The 27,531-nt window shown below is 41.5% G+C and overlaps 1 protein-coding gene across 2 annotated transcripts in view; it reads right to left on the reverse strand.

Moving 5' to 3' along the window:
* Window positions 1–25,186, reverse strand: part of ASTN1 (astrotactin 1) — a 352,052-nt gene extending 326,866 nt beyond the window's left edge. Inside the window, exon 1 of one of the 2 annotated variants that reach the window (XM_027565413.1) lies at window positions 24,522–25,186. In XM_027565413.1, the coding sequence (XP_027421214.1) occupies window positions 24,522–24,804 (283 nt within the window). In that variant the 5' untranslated portion in view covers window positions 24,805–25,186. The remainder of the gene's footprint in view (window positions 1–24,521) is intronic. The other variant, XM_027565414.1, reaches the window with a different exon arrangement.
* Window positions 25,187–27,531: the final 2,345 nt, after the last annotated feature.

Raw genomic sequence — 27,531 nt, forward strand, 5'->3', positions numbered from 1 at the left:
CAACCACCTAAAATGGTAGTCACTTTCATGTTTTTAAACTAAAATTTACTTTAAATTTTTTGCCTAATCTGAATTTTTGTCACAAAAATCAATGAAATTATGAGTTTGAAATACATTTTATTTTATAATATGCATATTTTCTAATATATGCTTAAATATTATATTTTTAAACAATAGGCCATGTACCACCTAAAAATATTCTCATACCAATGAATGCTAATTACTTAATTTTGATCATTCATTACACTTGAGCAACATGTAAATTAGGAGAAGCTGAGTGAAGGGTGTATGAGCATTCTCTGAATTATTAATATTTTTGCAACTATTCTGCATGCTTAACATTATTTCCCAAAAATAAGTTATCATTTATTGGGCAGTGCTGACATTGAACAAAGTCCCACGGGTAAACAAAATGTCAACTTTCTTTTCCTTTAGGTTTGGCTAGAACTTTTTAAAGTCCCAATGGAAATTATGGGTTATTACAAGTTTCCACAGAGTATAACTTACTGTTGATGAAGTCTTGAGAAATTCTGGAGCATGGTCTCTAAGCTAGATTACTGGACTAAATATGAACAGTACCTAAAGCTGAGACCAAAACAGGTCAGAAGCAGGAGAAGAGTCCAGAGGTTTGGTGTTATCTCTGAGCTGGTTTAACCCAATGGATAACAGCCCAGTGGTTTAGGGGCAACTGGTTCAATCTGGAGGGGTGTGTGTGTGTGCGTTAGTCACTCAGTGGTGTTCAACTCTTTGCAACCCTATGGTCTGTAGCCCACCAGGCTCCTCTATCCATAGAATTCTCCAGGCAAGAATACTGGAGTGAGTAGCCATTCCCTTCTCCAGAGAATCTTCCCAACCTAGGGATCAAACCCAGGTCCCAGGGAAGATCTTAGGAAGGTTATTGATCTCTCACTTCACATAAGGAATCCATATAGGGTATAATGAGATTCTGCTTCCTTCCCACAAAGACATTTTAGATTAGAAAAGAATTTCCCAGTTCAGTCATGTCCAACTCTTTGTGATCCTATGGACTGTAGCCCACCAGGCTCCTCTGTCCATGGGATTCTCCAGGCAAAACATACTGGAGTGGATTGCCATGCCCTCCTCCATGGGATCTTTCCAACCCAGGAAAGAATCTGCATCTCTTACCTGGCAGACAGGTTCTTTACCACTTGCGCCACCTGTGAAGCCTTCATATCATATTGGTATGCTACAAATGGATTACAGATGTGCTGTGATGTTCAGTTACCTTAGGGTAACTGATGGGGTCTAGTATAAGCCACGGTCCCTAAACCATCACCTGTAGCCATGAGAAGACACATATCATCATTTTTAGAGATCTCCTGCCATGGAAAAGTTTGTGAAGCTCTGATCTAGAATCTTTCAGAATGCCTTAAATCCCCACCTCTCTGAGACTCCAAGTATTTAATCCCCAGGATTGAGTAGTCCAGGACCAAGATTTAAGAAAGCTGGATTTTTCACTAGATTGCTTTAATCTGAAATCAACTTTCAGCTATTTCTCTGGTGGCAAATGAAGTTGAAAACACCTTGGATTTAGTCTGTGTATTAGAGTGGCTTGAACTCTTCCATGTGGCTCTAAAACAATAACCATGCCCTTTGCATTTAGTCGCAAGACCCCTGGGAAATAAGCCTAAGTTGCTTTAAATGTCATAGTCTCTCAATCAGCCTCCCCTGTGACCTGTAGGTAATGATAACAGTGTATCTTCCAGGCTCACTGTACATCCAAAACTCCAAAGAAAGTGGCTAAACAAATGCACCTTTGAAAGTAATTGAGGCACCATGATTCAGAGATTTTTTTTTTAATTTATTTTTATTTGGAGGGTAATGTACAATGTTGTGTTGGTTTCTGCCATACAGCAATGTGAATCAGCCATTAGTCCCCTGACCACTTTTCCTTCCTGATCTCTAGAAACTCCCTGCATGGCTGAAGGGTACAGGGGCCAAGCATAGCACCTCTAATTGGTAGAAGTTATACTGTGTGTCTGAGGAAGGCAATAGCAACTCCAGCAGTGGTCCCTGGATAATCCCATGGACAGAGGAGCCTGGTAGGCTACAGTCTACAGGATTGCAAAGAGTTGGACACAACTGAGCATGCGTGCATAATGTGTGTACAGCTCTGCCCTCCAAAGGAACCACAAAATGCTCTTTGAAATTCAGTAACAAACACCTGGAGTAGAAGGAGGAGACCAGGAAACTTCTTTCATTCATTCATCAAGCACTAAAGTATCGACATGTACCAGCACTAGGCTCACAGGCTAGAAAAAACAGGCATACAAACTAATATGTTACTCTATAGGAAGGAAGGTAACAGATATATCACAGAAATTGTAAACCAAGCACTGTCCCACACACATGAAAGGTAATTAATTCTCCCTAGGATGCCAGGGTCAGTTCCCAGTTGAGGTGCCCAGTGAGGTCCCACACATATGAAAGGTAATTAATTCTCCCTAGGATGCCAGGGTCAGTTCCCAGTTGAGGTGCCCAGTGAGGTAGATCAATGGTTCTCAAACATCTTGTCTCAGCAACCCTTTTCATTCTTAAAAATTATTGAGAACAACACAGATCTTTTTGTTTATGTGGGTTAAATCTATCAATGTTTACCGTATTTGAAGCCAGTCTGAGAAATGTCTTGAGTATTTATTAATTCATTTGAAAATAGGAAACTCACTACATGTTAACATAAACAATATATTTTATGAAAAAAATACTGTTTGTGATAAAAGGAACAGTGAGAGGAGTGACACTGTCATACATTTTTTTGTGCAACTTTTTAAACTATCAAGCTTAATAAAAGAGGCTTCTCATCTATACTTCTGCATTAAATACACTGCGGCTTATTATTTTGGCTAAAGTATATGAAGAAAATAGATGGGGAAACAGTGGAAACAGTGTCAGACTTTATTTTGGGGGGCTCCAAAATCACTGCAGATGGTGACTGCAGCCATGAAATTAAAAGACGCTTACTCCTTGGAAGGAAAGTTATGTCCAACCTAGACAGCATATTCAAAAGCAGAGACATTACTTTGCCAACAAAGGTCCGGCTAGTCAAGGCTATGGTTTTTCCTGTGGTCATGTATGGATGTGAGAGTTGGACTATGAAGAAAGCTGAGCACCGAAGAATTGATGCTTTTGAACTGTGGTGTTGGAGAAGACTCTTGAGCGTCCCTTGGACTGCAAGGAGATCCAACCGGCCCATTCTGAAGGAGATCAGTCCTGGGTGTTCTTTGGAAGGAATGATGCTAAGGCTGAAACTCCAGTACTTTGGCCACCTCATGCAAAGAGTTGACTCATTGGAAAAGACTCTGATGCTGTGAGGGATTGGGGGCAGGAGGAGAAGGGGATGACAGAGGATGAGATGGCTGGATGGCATCACTGACTCGATGGACATGAGTCTGAGTGAACTCCAGGAGTTGGTGATGGACAGGGAGGCCTGGCACGCTGCGATTCATGGGGTTGCAAAGAGTCGGACACGACTGAGTGACTGAACTGAACTGAACTGATGAAGAAAATCTTACCCACACAGAGACAAAGTTAGAAAAGGGAGGAGTATTTTCATAGCCACTTTAAAAAATTGTGGTCAGTCTCTGATACTATATCAAAACTCAGTAAAATATTACGAAAACTCTATATCTTAAAGGTGCACTGCAGTTTGGAAATAGAAGCCATACATTGAACATTGAACTCATGCTTCAGCAAAACCCATTCCCATGTTGAAATCTGAACATACTGTTTTTACTCATTCATGGTTTTGAAACATTAGGCACTGGTCATTTCGAAAATATTGGCTAATGGATTTACACAGATCTTCCAACTGTTGGCAGATTTCATTACACAATTTCAAAAACTCTCATTCATTAATAGCAGTGCTGGTCTCCAGAGAAAAGTCTATAAGTATTGGAAAGCTGTCAAGTTCACTGTGGCATTTATGAGTGTTTTTAAAATATTTTTTCTCTTGAAAGCTTGGACTTTACCATTAGCTACAAATATTGTCAGTCATTTTCCAAGCACACTTTGTTCATTTTCAAGAAAATGGCAGCCAAATATCTATTACAATTTCTATTACAAGTACCCAACTCTGAATAAATATAGTTTTCCTGTTCTTTCAGGCAAAAATTGTGGCACATGACAAAGGGAAATAGTTTAGCTTCCAACTCAAAATAATCACGCTTCAGCCTGGAGCATAAGTGCTGTACGCATACTTGCCATTTTCAAGTTAGAATATTAAGAGGACATGTACTCAAGGGTCACTGTTTCATAAATTGCTCCATCTAGGATACCCCTAGCAAAACCAGATTAAAATAAAATAAAAACTATAGGTGTGGTGACAAGTGCAGTGACAGCTAGCATGGTTTGGTGTCAATGAATCAATTCCTGTTAAGGCATCTGCAGTTTGCAGGTTTTCCCACCACTGCTTATGTACCATCATCACTCACTGGAAAAGACAAATAAGATCTTTATATTATGAGGAAAGTAGTTTCCACTTCAAAAAGCCTCTGGAAAGGACCTCATCAATCCATGGGAAGATCTGTGGAACACTTTGAGAACCACTGAGCTGGACTTGAAGGCTCCATAGGAATTAGCCCATGAAGTTCAGAGGAACCAAGTTCAACATACATTCACAAAGGACATATTCCATGCCAAACTAGCACTGTGCTAGAAGCCGAGGATACTGAGCTGAATAAGAAGTTATCTGCCTTTAAGGAGCTTATCATATCATGGGATAAGCAAACAGGGAAGAAAGTAATTTAGAATAATAGTGTATTATAGGTATGCACGTGAGAATACAGGAAAAGGGCAAAGAATTTAAAAGAATGAAATAATGTCATTTACAGCAACATGGATGGAACTAGAGATTATCATACTGAGTGAAGTAAGTCAGACAGAGAAGGAGAAATATTGTATGGCATCCTTTATATGTGGAATCTAAAAGGAAATGATACAAATGAACTTATTTACAGAAACAAACTTAGTGAAGGAAGTTATGGTTGCTGGGAGTAAGGATGTGAGGAAGGGATAGTTAGGGAGTTTGGAATGGACAGGTACACACTTCTATATTTAAAATGGATCATCAACCAGGACCTATTGTATAGCACAGGGAATTGTGCTCAATGTTATGTGGCAGGCTGCATGGGAGGGGAGTTTGGGGGAGAATGGATACATGTATACGTATGACTCAGTCCCTTCACTGTTCACCTGAAACCATGACAATGCTGTTAATCAGCTATACCCCAAAATAAAAACTTTGAAAAAAAAAAGGGCCGAGAACCCTCAGAAGAGGAGGTGGTATCTCAGATGTATACAGAATACTGAAAAGAATTAGGGGGAAATTTTAAAGAGATAAAAATAGGTCACCATTCCCAAAGAAGGAAGTAGAGTTGTTGAGGTGACTTTGAGGTGTCCTCCTCAATTTCCTTCTCCCCATCCAGTCTGGAATTTTGATTCCAGCTCCAGGAATGGGCCCTGAGTAGCTGTTATTGACTGGTTTATTGCTCCTGTCTTGATACAGGAGATTGGTACAGGGCTGGGCAGGTCTGAGTCAACTCATGCCAAAGAATTGCAAGGAGAGGCTTGCAGGGGGGGTGTTAGGAGACAACAGCCTTCTCCCTCTTATGAAAGAACTCTCAGGAGCAACTCTGATCCTTCCTCCAGACATATTTCCATACTTTTCCATATGAATTTGATGCCCAGAACTGCTGCAGCTCTCTAACCACCAGTCTAAGGACGTATCCACCCAAGAGGCCAGAGCCCACCGAACTGCAAAGACACACACCTGGAGCCCTGAAAGAAGAAAGCCCGGTGGCCACTTTTACTGACCTAAGTCTATGGATCCTTTTTATCATTTACATCAATTTCAGTTTTCTCTTACTTGCAATGGAAAAATTCTAAATTAATATGAGGTTAATTTGAGATGGTGCTAGTGACAGAGGAACCAGATCAGGAGTACTTTGCATGCCTTGCTAAGAATCCTGAGCATCTCCAGCAAATTCTAGGAGTTATTACACTACTGCAAACTGGGAAATAATAAGGCTTTTGAAGTTACCACCAGCTGATTTTGGAAAAACTCTTTCTACTTTTATGCCCAGGTTGCAGTGGCTTTCTTTAAGTTTTACAAGGCACCTTCCTACCTGTAAGGAGGTTGTACAGTATCCATGAAAAGGAGGAGAACAATTTCATTGAAGATCAGCAGTGGCAAATGCAACAGTGGGCCATTAAGATGATAATAGCAGAGTATTCCTTGGATTAAACGTTAGCTGTCAATGGCAACTTCAATGCAATGAAGTAGACAAGAAGCCAAAAGCCATTGTGATCAGTGAGAGGCTGATAAGGTACTCACTAAGAAGGTACACAAGTAAATGGATGATTTTTTAAAATAGGAGAGACATGAATATATTGATAGGCTGGACGGAAAGCTTGAGGAAAAAGGAGAAAGAAAAAGTAAAACGCTATAAGAGACAAATGAAAAATACGGTGAGGGCCCAGAAGAGGCAGAATTCTAGGTTCTATAAGGACAGGATTGTGTCTTTTTCATTTCTCCTTGCATCCTGAGAACTTAATATCATGACTGGTACTTAACAGCTGCTCAGAAAATTCTGGAAGTTGGAGATGAGAAGCTAAGAATGAATATGGAAGTAGGTCTACACATTTGAGAGTTGAGGTGTACAGAGATTATGTCTGATAGCCTGAATTTTTTTAGGTAAAGCATGAGGCAAGGTCTTATGCTAAGTATAAAGATGTATATATTAAGTTGGGAGCTTAACTGTGTTATTAAAGGTTTGAAATAGTCACTGAGGGCAATGAAAGAAGTTTATCAAGGATGATAAAAAGTAAGCAATGTTTAGAACCAAACTAGATTAGAACCTAGATATTTATAGTACCACAAATCCATGCAAATGGGAATATTTATACAGAGATCTCAGCGCTCAGTGCGGGGGCAGAAGTAAAGCATGTGGTTCAGGGAAACTGATCCACATTTGGACACTTAACTGGTAGATGGTATAGAATGACAAGAAGCACTGAAATTGAGGGTTCTGATCAAAAGGCACTTCAGGAAGAGGAGGAGATGCCAGAAACATGCCAGTAGATATGGAGAAAATAAAAAGATCAATGAAATGGTGAATTTGCAAAGAGGAAAGATCAGTCAAGGGAAAAGGAAAGCATGAGAGCTGAAAAGAAGACGTTGTGGTCTGAATAGGGCCGGTTTCAGAGCTGAGTTCTGGGGACAAGGGGTTGTGACCATTGTCATAGGAGAATAAAGTGGGAGTTTTGATGGTCAGTGGAGTTGTAGGAGTCAAGGAATCCAGTTCAGTTCAGTCACTCAGTCGTGTCTGACTCTTTGCAACCCCATGAATCGCAGCACACCAGGCCTCCCTATCCATCACCAACTCCTGGAGTTCACTCAGACTCACATCCATCAAGTCAGTGATGCCATCCAGCCAGCTCATCCTCTGTCGTCCCCTTCTCCTCCTGCACCCAACCATTCCAGCATCAGAGTCTTTTCCAATGAGTCAACTCTTCGCATGAGGTGGCCTAAGTACTGGAGTTTCAGCCTTAGCATCATTTCTTCCAAAGAAATCTCAGGGCTGATCTCCTTCAAAATGGACTGGTTGGATCTCCTTGCAGTCCAAGGGACTCTCAAGAGTCTTCTCCAACACCACAGTTCAAAAGCATCAATTCTTCGGCGCTCAGCTTTCTTCACAGTCCAACTCTCACATCCATACATGACCACTGGAAAAACCATAGCCCTTGACTAGATAGACCTTTGTAGGCAAAGTAATGGCTATGCTTTTGAATATGCTATCTAGGTTGGTCATAACTTTTCTTCCAAGGAGTAAGCGTCTTTTAATTTCATGGCTGCAGTCACCATCTGCAGTGATTTTGGAGCCCCCCAAAATAAAGCGTGACACTGTTTCCACTATTTTCCCATCTATTTCCCATGAAGTGGTGGGACCAGATGCCATGATCTTCGTTTTCTGAATGTTGAGCTTTAAGCCAACTTTTTCACTCTCCACTTTCACTTTCATCAAGAGGCTTTTTAGTTCCTCTTCACTTTCTGCCATAAGGGTGGTGTCATCTGCATATCTGAGGTGACTGATATTTCTCCTGGCAATCTTGATTCCAGCTTGTGCTTCTTCCAGCCCAGCATTTATCATGATGTAGTCTGCATATAAGTTAAATAAGCAGGGTGACAATATACAGCCTTGACGTACTCCTTTTCCTATTTGGAACCAGTCTGTTGTTCCAAGTCCAGTTCTAACTGTTGCTTCCTGACCTGCATATAGGTTTGAATTATAAAATAGGATACTGGATGTACTGTCCACATCAGGCGTTGACAAACTACGGTCTGGGAGTTACTTGCTTACTTTTAAAAATAAAGTTTTCATGGAACACAGCCACATCCACTTATTTACATATTGTCTATGGCTGCTTTTCTCCTACAAAGATATATTTGAGTAGTTGCAATGGAGACTATATGGCCTGAAAAACCCAAAATATTTACTGTCTTGCCCTCTAAGACTAGGTTTGTTGACCTGGGTCTACATGGTTAATGACATGTTCTTGGGTAAGAGAGCAAAACCAGAGGGGCAAAACCAGTGGTGGAAGTCTAGGAAGCTGGTAAGTGGAGACAACTAGGAGGGGCAGATGGTGACGAACCTGAAGCTGTGTCCTTCCAAGAAGGAGGTGCTTCCTGAAAGGAGCGTGGAATTGTATGGGTCTAGAAGGATGGTAGTTAACTGTTTTTGAGATCCTTTTGCCAAAGACTGCTTTCCCCCCCAAAAAAATCTTTGCCTTGTCTTGCCTTCCCTTCCCTCCTCACCCCTGCTTCTCCTCCTTCCCTTCCCCCCTCCTTCTTCTCTCTCTCCCTGTGTGTGTGTGTCTCTCTCTCTCATTTAACTTCTCTCTCTCATTTAACTCAAGCACATAACCACCCACCTAAGACTGCATTTCCCAGCATCATTTCCCAAGATTTGATTCAGGTAAACAATGACATGGGAAAAAGCTAGATATGTGCAATTTGTGCTTCATTTGCTTAAATTAAAAAAAAATACACTAAGAAAATTGTTACTCTGAACTCATGCCCTTCTCCTTTGTGTGAGCTAAAACACACAAGCTGGTGAGCCTGCTTTCATATATAGAAAAGATAAAGACCTGGGGATTTAAAGAGCAACAAGAGGAAAGGATTCTGCATTTCTGAACAACTGCAGGAAGGGGAGCTGCCCTTTCAAACTGAACTACTCACCTTGAAAGTGTCATCATCTGACAGTAAACTTTTCTTCTTTAAGTCATGTTTGTAAGGTCTCTTCATTCCAGAAGGTTAACTCCTTCCCTACTTACAGTACCCCCTTTAAAATCTGATTTAAGCTATAGACTCACTTTCCAGGGGCTTCCCAGGTGGCACCTGGTAAAGAATCGGTGGTAAAGAATTTGTCTGCCAATGCAGGAGACTCAGGAGATGCAAGTTCAATCCCTGGGTCCAAAAGATCCCCTGGAGAAGGAAATGGCAGTTCACTCCAGTATTCTTGCCTGAAAAATCCCATGGATAGAGGAGACTGGTGGGCTAGAGTCCATAAGATGGCAAAGAATCAGATGCAACTGGGCACACACTCACTTTCCAAGAAACTGCACATAAGATCTATACACAATAGACTCTGGATCAAAAGTGGCCCTAAGGCTATATAGAGGCATCAGTGAAGAAAATAGGAAATGGCCATTCCTCCCATGTGTTTGGGGGATATTCCGAGAAGCTATCCAGGAAGTATCCACTTTTTGATAAAATTGCCACTGTTTGTCATTGCACCCTTTTAGGTTATATCCCTGATTAGTGCTACTGAAAAGAGTCATCTAGAGGACACTGGGAAGGAAAGGAGAAGGGCTATGGGAAGGAGAATAAGGTCAAGGCACAGGATAGATAATGATGGAGGAAAATAAGTCAGAGCATTTTAATCCTCAGAATTCATACCTGGGGGAAAGTAGATATCTAGGGGAGAACAGGACAATCTGTAGTCATCAGTCAAGGCCACTAAAGGTACACAGACTTTGCACAACTCCAGGTGATGCTGCGTGGACATAAGTTTCAGTGGGAATGGTGCCTCATGGAGCTATATAAGTGGATTTACTGTGAGTATTCCCTCACTACCTAGAATTGTAAAAACTACCTGCTGCTGCTGCTGCTGCTAAGTCGCTTCAGTCGTGTCCGACTCTGTGCGACCCCATAGACGACAGCCCACCAGGCTCCCCCGTCCCTGGGATTCCCCAGGCAAGAACACTAGAGTGGGTTGCCATTTCCTTCTCCAATGCATGAAAGTGAAAAGTGAAAGTGAAGTTGCTCAGTCGTGTCCAACTCTGTGCGACCCCATGGACTGCTGCCTACCAGGCTCTTCCGTCCATGGGATTTTCCAGGCAAGAGTACTGGAGTGGGGTGCCATTGCCTTCTCCAGTTTACACGCTCAGCTTCATAGCCCTTCAATCAAAGATTGTCAACTTTGACTTAAGTACCAAATGTGACACTGTACTTCCTTTCACCCACTTTGGTTTTGTTGTTCAGTTGCTCAGTCGTGTCCGACTCTTTGCAACCTTATGGACTGTAGCACGCCAGGCTTCCCTGTCCTTCAACATCTCCCAGAGTTTGCTGAAACTCATGTCCATTGAGTCAATGATGCCATCCAACCATCTCATCCTCTGTTGCCCCCTTCTCCTCCTGCCTTCAATCTTTCCCAGCATCAGGGTCTTTTCCAGTGAGTAGGCTCTTCATATCAGGTGGCCAAAGGATTGGCACTTTAGCCTTTCTGTTTTCTAGGGCTGTAATTTCTTTTCCAAACTCAGAATACCCAGTCAGCAGACTAACTCCCACCATTCTCTGAATCTCAACTTAGAGCACTGTCTCTAGAAGGAGTTCCCTATTATCCTGTCTGATATAGTTGTTCATTGTTTACTAACAAAGTAGTCAGTTCTTGATTCATTCATTACACTCACCATACTTTGTGGTACAGTGATTAAGATTACAAATCCCATACATAATTTCAATGCTATTTAAATTATTCTAGAGCAAACAAAGAAGGGAAATTTGAAAACTATTTTTATTAAAAGTGTAAATATATCAAATATAAAACTGATGTGTCGCTTAGTCGCTCAGTTCAGTTCAGTTCAGTCGCTCAGTCGTGTCTGACTCTTTGCAACCCCATGAACCACAGCACACCAGGCCTCCCTGTCCATCACCAATTCCCAGAGTTTACTTAAACTCACACCCATCAAGTTGGTGATGCCATCCAGCCATCTCATCCTCTGCCGTCCCCTTCTCCTCCTGCCCCCAACCCCTCCCAGCTTCAGGGTCTTTTCCAGTGAGTCAACTCTTCGCATGAGGTGGCCAAAGTATTGGAGTTTCAGCTTTAGCATCAGTCCTTCCAATGAACACCCAGGACTGATCTCCTTTAGGATGGACTGGTTGGATCTCCTTGCAGTCCAAGGGACTCTCAAGAGTCTTCTCCAACACCACAGTTCAAAAGCATCAATTCTTTGGTGCTCAGCTTTCTTTACAGTCCAACTCTCACATCCATACATGACCACTGGAAAAACCATAGCCTTGACTAGATGGACCTTTGTCAGCAAAGTAATATCTCTGCTTTTCAATATGCTATCTAGGCTCAGTCATGTGCAAATCTTTGTGACCCCGTGGTCACAAAGTATGTATCCACCATCCATCCCAAGGATGGATCCACCTGAATGTATCCCACCAGGCTCCTCCATCCATGTGATTTTCCAGGCAAGAATACTGGAGTGAGTTGCCATTTCTTTTTCCAGGGGATCTCCCAAACTCAGGGATCAAACCCGTGCCTCTCACATTTGGGCAGACTCTTTACCATCTGATCCACCAGGGAAACCCATCATAAAATTGATGACCTATCCTGAAAAAGATTATACACACAAAGACAAGAAAACCCAAGTCTATCTCACTTAGGAATACTGACGCAAAATCAGTTCAGTTTAGTTGCTCAGTTGTGTCCGATTCTTTGCGACCCCATGGACTGCAGCACGCCAGGCTTCCCTGTCCATCACCAATTCCCGGAGCTTACTCAAACTCATGTCCATCGAGTTGGTGATGCCATCCAACCATCTCATCCTCTGTCATGCCCTTCTCCTCCCACCTTCAATCTTTCTCAGCATCACGGTCTTTTCCAATGAGTCAGTTCTTCACATCAGGTAGCCAAATACTCATAATAAAATATTAGCAAACAGAATCCAACAGCATATTAAAGGGATAATGCATCATTCACCAAGGAAGAATTATTACATGAATGCAGATAGGTCAGTATTTGAAAGTTTATTAATATAATGTATCCTTTTAATAAATCTAAAGAGAAAAATCACATGATTATCTCTCTAGATACAGAAAATATAATTTTTAGAAAAAAATTATCAATAGGGAAAAAACACTTAATTCGTCCTTAATATGGTAATTTTTGCTTACCTTAATCCAAAAGCCATTAACATTATTGCAAGACAGCAGTGCTGTTGCCATTAAAGTCAGGAAAAGACAAGAATTCACATTATCACATTGTTTTTTGACCTTATATTGGAGTTACAACCAGTGCAATTAGATAAGAGAATGAAATTAGAGGTAAAGAAACTGAAGGAAAGGATATAAAATTATCAGTATTTGCATATGATATGTCTATGAAGCTAAAATATTCAGAAGAAGCAACTGAAACACTACTATGGTTAGAGATTTAGTAATGTAGTGGGGGTTGAAAATTAACACAAACATTAGTAGCCTTCATATATACAAATATAATTGTTGAAAAATACACACACACACACACATATATATATATATTCAAAGCTATGGACTTTCCAGTAGTCATGTACAGATTGAGAGTTTGACCATAAAAAGGCAGAATGCCAAAAAATTGATGCTTTAGAACTGTAGTGCTGGAGAAGACTTCAGAGTCCCTTGGACACCAAGGAGATCAAACCAGTCAATCCTAAATAAAATCAACCTTGAATACTCATCAGAAAGACTGATGCTGAAGCTGAAGCTCCAATACTTTGACCACTTGATAAACTTCCCCTAAGACTTAAGATGTAGAAGCCAAAAATAAATAATCATTAAATTACATAAAATTCAAAAGCTTCTGGAAAACCATCCAACTAAACAAAAACAGAGGTGATATCAGAAGACATACATATACATCCACTTGAGAAAACAATTTCTCTGTAATCCATATTATAATCAAAGAGATAAGTGCCTCAGGGTTTTAAAGTGCTGCTAAAAATGCAAAGTGAAGTAACAATGACACATCACTTTATACTTAGTAGACTGACAAAAATTAGAACACTGGACAATGCCAATTGTTGGCAGGAGTATAGGGATGTAGGAACTCTCAAACACTACTAATGAGAATATACAGTGGGGCAGCCATTCTGACAGTGCTTAGTCAAATTAAGTGTATATAATCCTCACGAGCCAGCAATGCTACTCCTGCTGTATATCCCAGAGAAATTTCACAATGATCTCTGAGGAAATGTGCATAAAAATGGCTACTGCAAAATTATTTATAGAGATAAGAAGTTGGAGGCAGTCTGGACATACATCATTGAACGGACTGGTAAAATCTGGTGGATGGCCATCATGGATTGCTAGACCTATGCTGTCCAATTAGCCTTTCTGCAATGATGGAAATGTTCTATATATGCACTTTTAAAATGATGGTCACTAGCCTATCATAAGGTTATTTAAATATTGATTACTTAATTTTTTAAAGAAAAAATTGGTTCCTTAGCAGCACTAGCTAAATTTCAAATGCTAAAAAGCCACACATAGGCTACGGACTACCATATTGAATAAGGCAGGTATAGAACATTATCATTATTGCAGAAATTTAATTACAGACTAGAGTGTTGGGCTGTGTTCACACATAGTAACATGAGTGGATCTTAAACTATAGTGTTGACTGAAAAGAGTAAGAATCAGAATGTCATTCTATCACATCACCATTTAGTTAAATTAAAAATACACGACCACATAAAAACTATCCACATTTCACAAGAACAAATTTAAGAAAAGATACACATTAAAAAAATTAGAACGCTGGCCTGTGAGAAAGAGTAGCTGTAAATTGGAAGTAGGGATCTGTTGTGTATGTGTGTTCAGTCGTGTCCCACTCTTTGTGACCCTATGGACTGTGGCCTGCCAGGGATAAAGAGAGCCAAAAAACAAGTGAGCCACGGTAGGAGCAGGGCTCTCTCAGATCTATGATAAAATGGATTTGGATTAGGGAGTACAATCAACTCAAACCTCTCCATTGAGATTACAAAAGCAAAACAAACCAAAAAAAGCGGCAACATTCAAGAAAACCACCTGCTAATATTTATAGCAGTATTATTCTTAATTGTTAAAAACTGGAAGCAACCAAAATGCCTTTTCCTAGGTGACCAGATAAACAATCAGTGGCATATCCACACAATGTAATATTATTCAGCACTAAAACAAATGAACTAACAAGCCATAAAAAATCTATATGAATGAATCTTAAATGCATAACGTTAAGTAAAAGGAGCAAGTCTGAAGAGGCCACATACTGTGTAATTTCAATTATAAGACATTCTAGAAAAGGCAAAACAAAGTGAGACTAAAAGATCAGTGGTTGCCAGAGTTTGGGGGTAATGAAGAAAGGGCTGAATAGGTGAAAGGTGAAGGATTTTGTGGGGCAGTACAACTATTTTGTATGATAATGTAATTGTGGATGTTTGACACTGTATATTTGTTAAAACCCCATAGAACTTTGTATAAAAGTTCAGAGAAAAGAAATGACAAATTAAGAGAAAAGAACAAATTAAGAAATATCATTTAGGAGGTGGGGTGATCCCAGAATGGAATGCAGAATGTGACAAAACATGAACCGTTTCATAAATAAATGAAACAACTTCTCTGCAGGAGTAGAGGAAGGTAAAGGTATTGATCTAAGTAACTAAGTGACCAAAGAAATGAGTAGGATCTGTAAGACTAAAGGAACTGTACACAGGAGCTGTACTCTAGCTGGTAAAGTTTTTCCCTATGGGGATATAAGTGAAATTCTGATACTTCCATACATGTATAGTGGAGTAGAACAATTAAATAAATGGATGGAAGACAGTGGGAATCAGGTTTTCTCACTGTTGGAGTGGAATAAATAAGGGAAGGGGGCTAGAATGATCCACAGACTAGATACACATAGTAGATGTTATTAGATAATTAGATAATGGATTATAGCTGGAGACATCAGTATGAAGTTATGCTCAATATACATACAGATGGTTACATATGGAAATATTTATAGGTATGTGTATACATATGACTTAGTAAAGTGAGAGAAAAGTGGAAGTGTTAAGTCACTCAGTCATGTCCGACTCTTTGCAACCCCATGGACTGCAGCCAGTCAGGCTTCTCTGTCCATAGAATTCTCCAGGCAAGAATAAGTGGAGTGGGTAGCCATTCCCTTCTCCAGGGGATCTTCCCGACCCAGGGATTAAACCTGGGTCTCCTGCATTGCCGGCGGATTCTTTACTGTCTGAGCCCCAAGGGAATCCCTATGACTTAGTAACACATATATTTCTTCATTCTGTTAACTGAAAGGGCCTAGAAGCAACTAACACTCAGTATAAATCAGTATACCTAGTCCCTAGATCTTGGTTTTTAGTATTGTTTCTCCAGTGAACAAACTTGGGGCTCATTGGAGAAATAGCTGATTCTATGGCACCCCACTCCAGTACTCTTGCCTGGAAAATCCCATGGACGGAGGAGCCTGGTAGGCTGCAGTCCATGGGGTCGCAAAGAGTCAGGACATGACTGAGCGACTTCACTTTCACTTTTCACTTTCATACATTGGAGAAGGAAATGGCAACCCACTCCATTGTTCTTGCCTGGAGAATCCCGGGGACAGGGGGAGCCTGGTGGGCTGCTGTCTATGGGGTCGCACAGAGTCGGACACGACTGAAGCGACGTAGCAGCAGCAGCAGCAGGAATGGACAGTGGTGGGATGGGGAAGCAATATACAAGATGAGCTTGGAGCAGCTTGTAGTGACAAAAATAGCAAAGTGCTTAAAAATCAAAAACAACAAAAATCTATATGTATTAATGGGGTTATGTCAAAGAAACACAGAAGGCAACTGAAAGAGCTCACATTAGCTAAAGCTCAAACAATTTGAGCAATAAAATCAATAAAATAGTATTGGGTATGATCCAACGTATAAAATAAATATTCATGAGTTCATATGATATAAATAAATGATTAAATCAATACATTAATGAGACATAAGGGAAGATTCTCTCCTAGAATAATTCAAAACAATTTATATAGATTCTTGGCCTTCAAAAAGGTAGACCCATAACTTCCCCATTCTTTTTGTATGGGATATGCGTAATGAACTCCCTTCAAAGAGAACAACGTGGAAAAGGGGAAAGAAAAGTAACTTCTCAGTGTAGAAAAGTGACAAATTCAGCCAGGTGATCGAGGTCAACAGGTCATAATGATGAAATGCACCCTTGACATGATGCAATGAAAATGACACTTTACAGCTTCCTCCCCCAAACTCAAAGTCCGAATCTAAGCATGAGAAAACGTTAGACAGATCCAAACATTAGACAATCCAAACAAATTGAGGGACATTCTACAAAATACCTGGGGAATACTCCTCAAAACTGCCAAAATCATCAAAAAGAAGTTTAAGAAACTCTCATAGTAAAAAGATGCCTAAGGAGATGTGATGATTCAATGTTAAGATTCAGGTAGGATCTTGAGGCAGAAAGAAGATAAAAACTAAGGAAACTTAGTTTTTAAAGATAAAAACTAGGTAAAAATTAAGGAAATCTGAATAAAGTATAGACTTTAGTTAATAGTGACATGTCAATATTGGTTCTTTAATTGTTAAATGTATCATACTAATAAAGATGTTAATAACAGGAGGAGCTGGGTGCAGGGTATATGGACCTCTGTATGGTCTTTATAATTTTTCTCTAAATCTAAATCTGCTATAAAAATTGTTTACTTCTTTCAAAAAGGCAAAAAAAATTGAGAACTGCCATATATTGGCGAAAAGCTTATTTTGAAAGGATACATGCACCCCAGTGTTCACTGTAGCACTATTTACAATAGGCACAACATGGAAGAATCTAAATGTCTCTTGACAGAGGAATGGATAAAGACAGTGTGGTACACCCACAACACACACACACACACATACACACTGCATTAAAAAGAAAGAAATAATGCCACTTGCAGAGTGACATGATGGACCTAGAGACTGTCATGCTGAATGAAGTAAGTCAAAGAAAGACAAATATATGATATTGCTTATATGTGTAACCTTAGGGTCTTCCCTGTAGCTCAAAGGGTTAAGAGTTCTCCTGCAATGCAGGAGACCAGGGTTCGATTCCTGGGTCAGGAAGATCCTCCGGAGAAGGGAATGGCAATCCACTCCAGTATTCTTGCCTGGAGAATCCCATGGACAGAGGAGACTGAAGGGGTCCGTGGGGTGGAAAACAGTCAGACACGACTGAGCCACTACTACTACTACTACACTATGTGTGTAATCTAAAAACTGGTACAAATGAACCTATTTACAAAACAGAAATTGTAGAAATTGAGTCACAGATGTAGAACAAACTTGTGGTTACCAAGGGGGAAAGGGATGGGGAGGGATAAACTGGGAGACTGGGATTGACATGTACACACTAGTAGATATAAAAGAGATAACTACTAAGAACCTGCTGGATAGCACAGGGGACTCCATTCAGTACTCTGTAATGACCTATATGGGCATAGAATATAAAACTAGTAGATATAGGTATATGTATACCTGACTCACTTTGCAGCACAATTGAAAGTATCACAACATTGTAAATAAACAATATTCCAATAAAAATTAATTCCAAAAGAACTGCCAGAATGTTTGAAGCCCCTTTTCTTTCCCTCTTCCTTCACATCATCTACCTTCTCACCAGAAGTAACACCCATCCTTTGTGTTTTTCTGACACCTTGCTTTTCATACAAATTGTACATGTGCATGTATACCTAAACATGTTGTTAGTTTGAATTTTATACAAATGGAATTGTATCATTTGTATTTTTAAGCTAGTAGCTATTTTCACTTAATGATACACTTGTGAGGTTTCCCCATGTTGGTATGCTATGCTATGCTATGTTAAGTCACTTCAGTCGTGTCCGACTCTGTGCGACCCCAGAGACGGCAGCCCACCAGGCTTCCCCATCCCTGGGATTCTCCAGGCAAGAACACTGGAGTGGGTTGCCATTTCCTTCTCCAACGCATGAAAGTGAAAAGAGAAAGTGAAGTCACTCAGTCGTGTCCAACTCTTAGAGACTCCATGGACTGCAGCCTACCAGGCTCCTCCGTCCATGGGATTTTCCAGGCAAGAGTACTGGAGTGGGGTGCCATTGCCTTCTCCTCATGTTGGTATATGTAGCTGCAACTCATTATTGGTAAATGTGGCTAGATAATACACTATTGAGTGACTATACGCCTTGTATACGTCTAGCCTTCTATTAACAGAGGTTGGGTTGCTTCCAGGTTTTGCTACTACCAGCAATGCCACCACAAATGTTCTTGTATATACATGTAAGAAGTCCTGTGTAATAAAAACTTAGAAGTGGAATTACTGGGTCATGAAGCATGTATATTTTTAACTTTACTATGTAATATATACCAAATTGTTCTACAAAAGTCATCATGTCAATTCAGACTGCCATCAGGAACAATTTAATTTTTCCAAATTTTGTTCCTTGGAAATGTGGAGATCAATAGAGGCACTTTGTTTTTTTCTCTCAGTCTTTAAAGTATATATGATTTTAAAAATATTAACTCTATTTATAATATTTATAGTAACAGTGATGATAAATGGCATGTTTTGGTATATTGAAATTTACCATAGGCTTTAACTTGTCCTTGGAGATTAACTTGCTCAAAATAGAGCTTTTTCTGCTATCCATGTACATGTATTTGAACTTGGTATAAAAGTGAAGAAATAAAGACTTGGCATATTCCTGCTGAAAAGGTGCCAAGTTCTGTTCTTGTAAACTGGCCTTAATCTGAGAAACTACTACATTTTGATTACATTCCTCAAAAATAAAGTATAAAATATATGTATATAAAATATATAGATATATATATATTCTGTAAAACAAGACCTCAATCTTGCCTTCAAAGATATATAAAGAAATTAAGCTTGTATTTTACTTTTCTTTCAAAAACTTGAATTCAGACCAGCTCAGTATATCTAGAAGAGCATTTGAAGCATTGTAAAATTCATCACTCTTGCATTCAACATTCCTTTGATGTAAAGTCCACAGTTCTGTAGAGAAACAGTAAATAGTAACCCTCTCAATACCATAAATTAGTGCATTCTGCTAGTATGAGTTACATGAGTGCTGAATTCCCTACCTTAGGATTGCTACCAGTCAGCCTCCCATGTTTTAGATGGGGCTGCCACTCTATATGAATGTGTGTGCTGTTTACCTGGGCAGCTCACTGTAGCAGACAGCAAAAAGAAGGAAAAGGAACAAATTTCCAAGTTTCTTCTTGAATGGGAAGATGGATGGATATGTGAAAAAACAGTGCAGTACTTCCTATTAGGCAAAGCTCAAAGGTAAGTAGAAAACTATGTCTGATGTTATATTTGAAGCCAATCAAAAAGCTCAGTAACTGCTATTCAAGCAGCATCACTGTGCTCTGACGGTGAATTCTAAGGACAAGATCACCCGCTACAAACTTCGGTGGCCTTGGTCAAGAAGCCGAAAACACAGTGCCTTCTGGATGGCTCCGTTTCACAGCGGAGCCTGCTCTCTGGGATCCCCAGTTTATATTTCTGTGGGGCCTTTCTCAGAAAAGCACAGAGAGTGTTCCCTTAATCCCTACCTACCCTACCATGTTCATCATGACTGTGGATGCCATTGCATGCCATACAACATGACTACTCAGACCTGGAAACTATGAATGAAGCAAGAATTCCCCGATTCTGCTTAGGTAAGTACACCTACTTAGATAAATACTTCTTGATGAAGTTCACCCTCTTCAGCATTAAGGCTTATGTGAGAAATCACTCAATGGACACATATTCAAAAGGTATTTACATAGAAGCCACAAAGGACTCCTTTATACAAACTGAATATATTTTCCTACTCTATCCATTGCCAGGGCTCCTTTTATTAAACCATGAAAAAGAATAGATTTTTAAAACTTTTAAGATATATGAAATAGTAACTAAGAGAAAGACTTAAATGTCATATTGACCTGAGTTCGAGTTACAGATCCATCAGTTATTAGCTATGTGACCCTGAGTAAGTTACTTAACCTCTCCATCCTTTCCTTTTTCTCCACTATGGAATAAGTGGAAAGTCCTCCTGAGTTGACACCAGATCTGTCTTCAAAGCCTGTTCTTTTAACCACCACACTGGCCTGCTCCAGACACTTTGAATAGCACCTTGCATGCAGGAACTCACTACATCTCCGCAGGCTGATTGATTTATCTTGAGGCATACCTTCTTCAATCAAAAGCCATGACAGCTAAAGCGAAACTCCCAGGCACAAGAGGAACAGCTTTCTTCACTAAGTTTTACACACGCTCAATAGCTGGGTCTGAAACAGAGGAGCATCCCTTTCAAATAGTAATGAGACTGATAAATATGTTCTGTTCACATCACAGAAAACCACACTTCAGCACAGAAGCCATACTTCAGGTTAACCAGTTGTCTCAAAATCAGATATGCCTCCAAAGCTGGAAAGTCTACTGTTTTGAAAGATGAAGATGCATGATTTTAGTTAAGATATGAAATTTTAATTGGCTAGTTCAGCAAAATTTTATAGTTTCCTGTCTTCTGTATCTAAATATCTTGAATTAGGAACTGCAGTTATTTTGCATGTTATAGAAAGTTTACAACACTTCTGAAAACAGGGGTTGAGATGACCTAAGAGGTGCCAGATAGGTGCCATAAAAAGAGGCGCAGCCATAGTACAACCAATATTCCTAGGAAGTATGGCAATCTAGAGATGGCACAGCTTCAGTAAGAACATTCAAATTCAAAACTATGTGTAGCCAAACAAAACACATCTGAAAGTTACATATGGCCCTTTCACCAGAATTTGCAAATCCTATTTGCAAATTCAGAGAACAGGAAATAACGCCACCTCCTTCACTGTCCCTCAGTTATCCTGCAAGCAAAATTGACAGTGGTTTTGATGGCTGAGACAGCCTCTGCAAGTCAGGCTTCAGTGCTTCTTACGTCAAGTCAACCCTCCCCTGCCTGGCTTTTAAGCCATGGGCCACATCCCACTCTCAGAGCCAGACATGGTTGTCTATACTCTCAGACCACCAGGCTAATCTCCGTACTACTCCATATGCATGCTAGTCCCACACTCATTCCTGCCACCATCCTTGGCTCATCCTTTCCATGACCTCAAATGGCTTCACCACTTCTAGGCCAAGCCAAATTTAACCTATCTTTAATTTTGTTCGTGTCTGTGTATGTGTGTGCACGCAACGCATGTGCACTTTTTTAAATTCATGCAAAGAGCACAGAAAAGGGATGAATGAACCCAAACTACTTTGGTTGGGGTAGGGAAGGCTTCACAGAAAGGTGACATGTGAGCAGGGTATAGAAGGAAGAAGGCCGCCAAGTGGAGGAGAGGGAGGAGCGTGTATAGAATCCCGAGAGCCAGAGCAGGCTTGCAGAGATAAAAGGCTGGAGAAGGCTATGGTCAGAAGACCCTTGATGCCTCAATGAAGTGATAGGACTTGATCATGGAGACAGAAGGATCTGATCAAGGCCCCTAGTCAATCCCATATCTTCCATGGAGTCTGCTCTTGCCATGCAAGTGTCTTCCTCCGAATTCCTACAGCCTTTAAGAACCACACAATCAGGTGTTATTACTCTCAGTTCTCAGGGCAGGAACCTTCTTCTTTTTAACTTCTATACCCTAACAGCACTTAAAAATGCTTAGCAAGTAAATGCTCAGTAAATTCCCAGAACTGACTGATTCAAATTCTTCTAGGGGTGGATTAAACAAACCAGGTTCTAGAGATAAGAGTAGGAAAAACTCTATAAGTCAAGGTCACTATAGACCTTACTATTGACCACGAGTGACAGGATACAGGACTACAAAAATTAAGTTCAAAAGCAACCACACTTGACTTCTGTGAACTTGGACTCCTCTCCTTTTGTCCCCTGCTTTGGCCCACTGCCCCAGCTGAGATTCACTCCTATTTCCCCTGGGAATTTAGAGCCAAAAGGGGAGGTACCAGCATATCTCTGGCTCTGAACATACCCCCACTGACTGGGAGGGCTGGGGACAATCAATGCATTTAGCAAATGCATCTGCCCCTGAAATAAAAGTGTGTGTCTGCTCCTGTGTGTCAATGCCAAGTTGCAGAAGGTTACCATAGCAACTCCAGCAGGATGCTGCAGTGGGCAGCTTTGCACAGAGGTGCAGAAAACCCATTCTTTAACATGTGGGCTTTTGCTGTACACATTGGATCTGAGCAGGCACATCATGGCTTCAGGCCCTGCCTTTGGGATTCTGCAAAAAAGGAAGTGGAACATTGAACATCTGCTCATCCAATCTTCCTTTTTTCATGTACCACACATGTCCCTTCTCATGCACAGTAAGCACTGCATGTAGAGCCCTCAAATAGGCTCTTTAGAAACATATAATTCCCTACACTCGTTCTTACACTGGATGATGAACAGACTGTGTACTTACTTGCACATCAGCATGACTTCCAACACAAAATTTACATCCACCAAATAACCCAGCAATTGTACATTTCAATGAACAGCGTATCCACAATGTCAGCATTCCCAGCCAGCCCCCAGTTTTTGTATTATTAGTACATTTCTAATGCAAAAGTAAACACCATCAAGACTATAGGTTGGGCTTAATGAGATCTACCGAGCTCTACTCCAGGAACTATAAACCAACTTTTCAAAGGACCAGGCAGTTTTTGAAATTGTTTTTCCACAGACTGGAGAGTGGGGGTTTACTCATCCACTTCTTAATGTTTCATGTCTCATAAGGAAAGAACATGAAAGGGATGTGAAATACCATTCCATTTGTGGTTCTAACCTACATATAGCCATCAGGAAGCCATGTCCCTACAAAGTGAACTTTAGTTGGTAGGGTAGTCAAACGGATGGAAAGCTTCCTGGACATTTTCACATTTTTTTCCTTGGATCTAGAAACTTACTGGTGGCTGTCTGTTAATTCTCTCCTTGGCAAAATAAGAATGGTGGTTTATAGCAGCACTAAAGAAATGGACTGCATGGCTGGCCTGCACCGCAAGGTGAGGTGGATCTGCACAGGGAGAAGTGAAGGAAATTTTGGATAACAAAGTCACATGCACCTGTGCATGCAAGCTGCAGAAGCAGGACCACAGTATCTTTTGCAGCTCAGTAGTGAAAAAAAGAGGAGTGGACTAGAAGTAATGTAGAAGTTCGAGTATCTGAAGGAGTTTTGTGGGCTAAGAAAATTAAAATAGGATACCAAGAGAGAGATGTAAACAAAGGAAGGAAGAGCTTCTTGACCCAGGGAAGCCATTCTTTGTGCAGGAATGCCCGTGTCTATCTCTCTAAGGAGGTTGAGAAAAAAGATGCCAATGTTAACAGACCACAGTCTGGATGATTTCTTTATTCAAGGAGTTGGAGACTTGGAGGTGTCTGTTACACGAAAGCATGGAGCTAGGACTTGCCAGATTGGACACCAAGGCTGTAAGAAACTTGTGTTCCGAAGGAAGGCCAGAGTGTCAGCAGCCTGTGTGTGCTTAGTCCTGTCTGACTCTTTGCGACCCCCTGGACTGCAGCCGGCCAGGCTCCTCTGCCCATGGGATTCTCCAGGCAAGAATACTGGAGTGGGTTGCCATGTCCTCCTCCAGGGGATCTTCCCAACCCAGGGATGGAACCCAGGGTCAGCAGCCTAGTGACAGATAAAGAGCTCTCACTGAGAGAATTCTTGAGAATCACCCAATCTGCCCTGCACAGGCCTGGCTAGGTGAGCAGTAGATACCTATTTTTAACTGTCCCCAGGAGATGCTGTTGGGGTCGGGGGGGAGGGGGGGTGGTCCAGGGGGCTTGAAGCCAAGAACTGAGCTTGTGGCCTGGGAGCAGGAAAAGGGCTTCTGGGAGTTGAGCTGGGAGCAGCCAAGAAGGGCTCCGGTGCGTGTGCTTATGAATGAAAGCCGGGGACGGTTTCAGAGGGACTCGGGCAACCTGTTCCTTGGGGGCCAAGGCAGCGCAGAGGAGGTGGGAGGCCCAGCATCCGGGTCGGATTCGGGGGAGAAGTCAGGTGCACTGAAGCGCCCGCCTGTAGGTCGGCTTGGAGAATGGTCTGGGTACGGGGCGGATCCAGGGAGGTAGGGTGGGGGAGGGGAGGTAGTCGGCGAGTGGGTGTGGAGAGCGAGCCAGAGTGGGGGGGCTGGGGGCGCCGGGCCAGCGCCTCGGGCCGCCTCGACCTCCCCCGGGACTCACCCAACACGAAGTAGGGCAGCTCCGTGTTCTCCAGGTCGTCCACCACGACCATTTCTCCCGGGAAGTCGTTGCGTACGGAGAAGAGGAGCTTGGGTTCGGAGGCCGAGGGGCTGTGCATGATGTTCAGGTCGTTCTCGCGCAGGAAGGGCAGCGCCGACACCGTGATGCTCTTGAGCTTGCACTCCAACTCCTTGGAAGGATCCACGTCGCCGGCGGCCGTGGCCAGCACCGTCGCCGGCCCCCAGCAGCAGGCGAGCAGGGCGCAGAGCCCGGCTAAAGCCATCTTGAGCCCCGGCCGCCTTCCTCCCAGCGCTGCGAAGGTGGGGGAGGCAGCGAGCGGGGAGGGAGCGAGCGAGCGAGCGAGCGCGGGAGGCGGGGGAGGTTGGGGAGGGGATGCGGAGCCGGGAAAGCCCGGGTCCCCCGGACCCAGATGCCGCTGGCCTGGTGCACGGCTGAGGAGAGCCCGCGCGCTCTTTGTTTCCCGGAGCTGCTTATCTGGGGAAGGCAAGAGGGGAGGTGGGGGGGAAGTGGGGAGAGAAGAAAGGAGAAGGAAGGACGTCGGAGGAAAGAGGAAGGGAGCTGAAGATTCTGGGGAATCAGGTCAGCCCCCAGCGGGCAGCCGGTGCTGCCGCCTTCCTCCTTTGCATCCCCCCAGCAGGAGCACGCTCTTGGCTATTAACTACCTGCACAGCATTTTTTTTTTTTTTCCCAGCCGTTTTTCCAATGCAAAATCTTCCCTCCCGCATTATCTTCCTGATGGCTTGGGAAGGGCGCGCGCGCACACCCCTTTAAATGTGCTTCCTCAAAGCCAGTGATGGGGGGTCTGTAGATGCAAATACTCCCCCAGTTGTTTTGTAGATATAGGTGGTTCCATTCTTGTCTTTTTTTACCCACTAAAATTGGATTTTTATATTGGATAAACGTGTGCTGGAATAAATGCACGTGTGTGTTATTACTCAGCACTAACGATGCAGAAATATGTTTAGAGGGAATATTTTGTATGTACATATATATAGATAGATTGTGTGAATGACAAATAACAAAGTCAGTGTATTGCATACAGTTAAGCAGGGAATTAGAACTTTTATTTGCTATTTCTCTTTCCCTTTTCCGTTCCATTTCTGTTACCAATCTTATCTGTGGTGAGCAATATAAAGATCATTTGGAGCTGGCTATAATTGATAGAAAAAGTAGAGCTAGCTCAAAGAATTGTTGAGCTTTTAGTTATAGAGAATCCAGTAAACAGAACAGAGCTGGAAGAAAATGTGAGAAAAACAAAGTTTCTAGACACCCTTAACAAACGGAAAAGGAATAAAAAAATATCCTTGGGCATGGGCCAGGTCAAACCCAGTCCAATCAAGAGTAGAACAGGGTAGATAATAAAAACGTCACTAACAACAAAAACCCTTGAAAGTTTTGTTTCCATTAGTGCTGGGCAGTAATGCCTTAAGTCTTAACAAAATGATGATAGTATGCAATAAACTGATAGAAAAGTGATTTTTGTATGTGCTAGTATCTGATGATTAACTGAACTTTCTCTTACAGGATAACCTTTAACTCATTTCAAAAGTTTGCCGAAACTAACACAACATTGTAAATGAACTATACTTCAATTAAAAAAAAAGTTTGCCCTTAAACATTTATTCAATGCTGACTTAAATACTAAGTGCTGTAAGACTATGTTATAAATAATTTCTAATCTCTGGGAATTTAATGCACCACCATTTTCAAAGAGGATTTCCACTTTAGAACAATTTCATTCTCATTCTACCTAGTGTCAATTTATTGGCATCTCTGAATGTATGTCCTTTTAAAGAAACAACAAAAAAAGCTTTTGCCATATATTTGACAAGGTTACTCTAGTTGATGAATGGGAATAAAGAAAATGAGTCATATATTTAAGGTCACATTTAAGGAGTGAAGGTCTTGCTTATAAGAAAAGAGATAAAGACTTTATAACAGTTTTTTTTTTTTAACATATCTAAGAACTATTACCATGTAGCATTGCAAATTACTGCAAAAAGCATTTATCAGCTAATGACTTTTTTAAACTCTTCTTCATAGGAGATACTGAGATAAAGACCCCATGGTGTCTCTTTTGCCTACTCTCTCTAGCATAAAAACCAGTATTAACTTTGTTACTCAAGGTTTCCCATTGAAAAATTAGAGTGATAACGAGAAAATACACTTGGTCTTAGAATGTGAGAAATAGCATGAAACTACCAGATCATCTATTAGTCCAGTTTCTCATTTGACAGATAAGGAAGCTGAGGACAGTGAAACAGTGAAGCAGTTTGCATGCTTTCGTGTGGTCAATCGCTTCTGCTGCTGCTGCTGCTAAGTTGCTTCAGTTGTGTCTGACTCTATGTGACGCCATAGACGGCAGCCCACCAGGCTTCTCTGTCCCTGAGATTCTCCAGGCAAGAACACTGGAGTGGGTTGCCATTTCCTTCTCCAATGCATGCATGCATGCTAAATCACTTCAATCGTGTCCGATTCTGTGCGACCCCATGGACTTCAGCCCGCCAGGCTCCCCTGTCCATGGGATTCGCCAGGCAAGAATACTGGGACGGGCTGCCATGCCCTCCTCCAGGGGATCTTCATGTGTTGCCAGCTGACTGTTCACCTCTGAGCCAGGGGAGGAAGCCCCAGTGAAGCAGTTTACCCAAGATCAATCTGCCAAGAAGGAGTGGGGGAGTGAAGACCACAAACAAGATTTTGCCTAGGGCCCTTTCCACTACACAATTACAGGATATCTAGGTACACCCATGGATAATTTCTGGACTTTAATGGCTCCCAGTAATTCATTCAGTAAACATTTGCATACCTACCATATGCTGTGCATTAGACTAAGCATGGACAGATTCTAGGAAAAATACTCTTCTTGCTTTTGAGTAGCATATAATCTATTATTGTTTTGAAATCTTTCTTCCTCATTTTCTGAAGTGTATTGAGTCATTTTAGAAAACCCAAGTGAACCATTTGATTTTCTGATAAGTCAATATTGACT

Source organism: Bos indicus x Bos taurus, chromosome 16 (assembly GCF_003369695.1).
Source record: "Bos indicus x Bos taurus breed Angus x Brahman F1 hybrid chromosome 16, Bos_hybrid_MaternalHap_v2.0, whole genome shotgun sequence".
Lineage (NCBI taxonomy): Eukaryota > Metazoa > Chordata > Mammalia > Artiodactyla > Bovidae > Bos > Bos indicus x Bos taurus.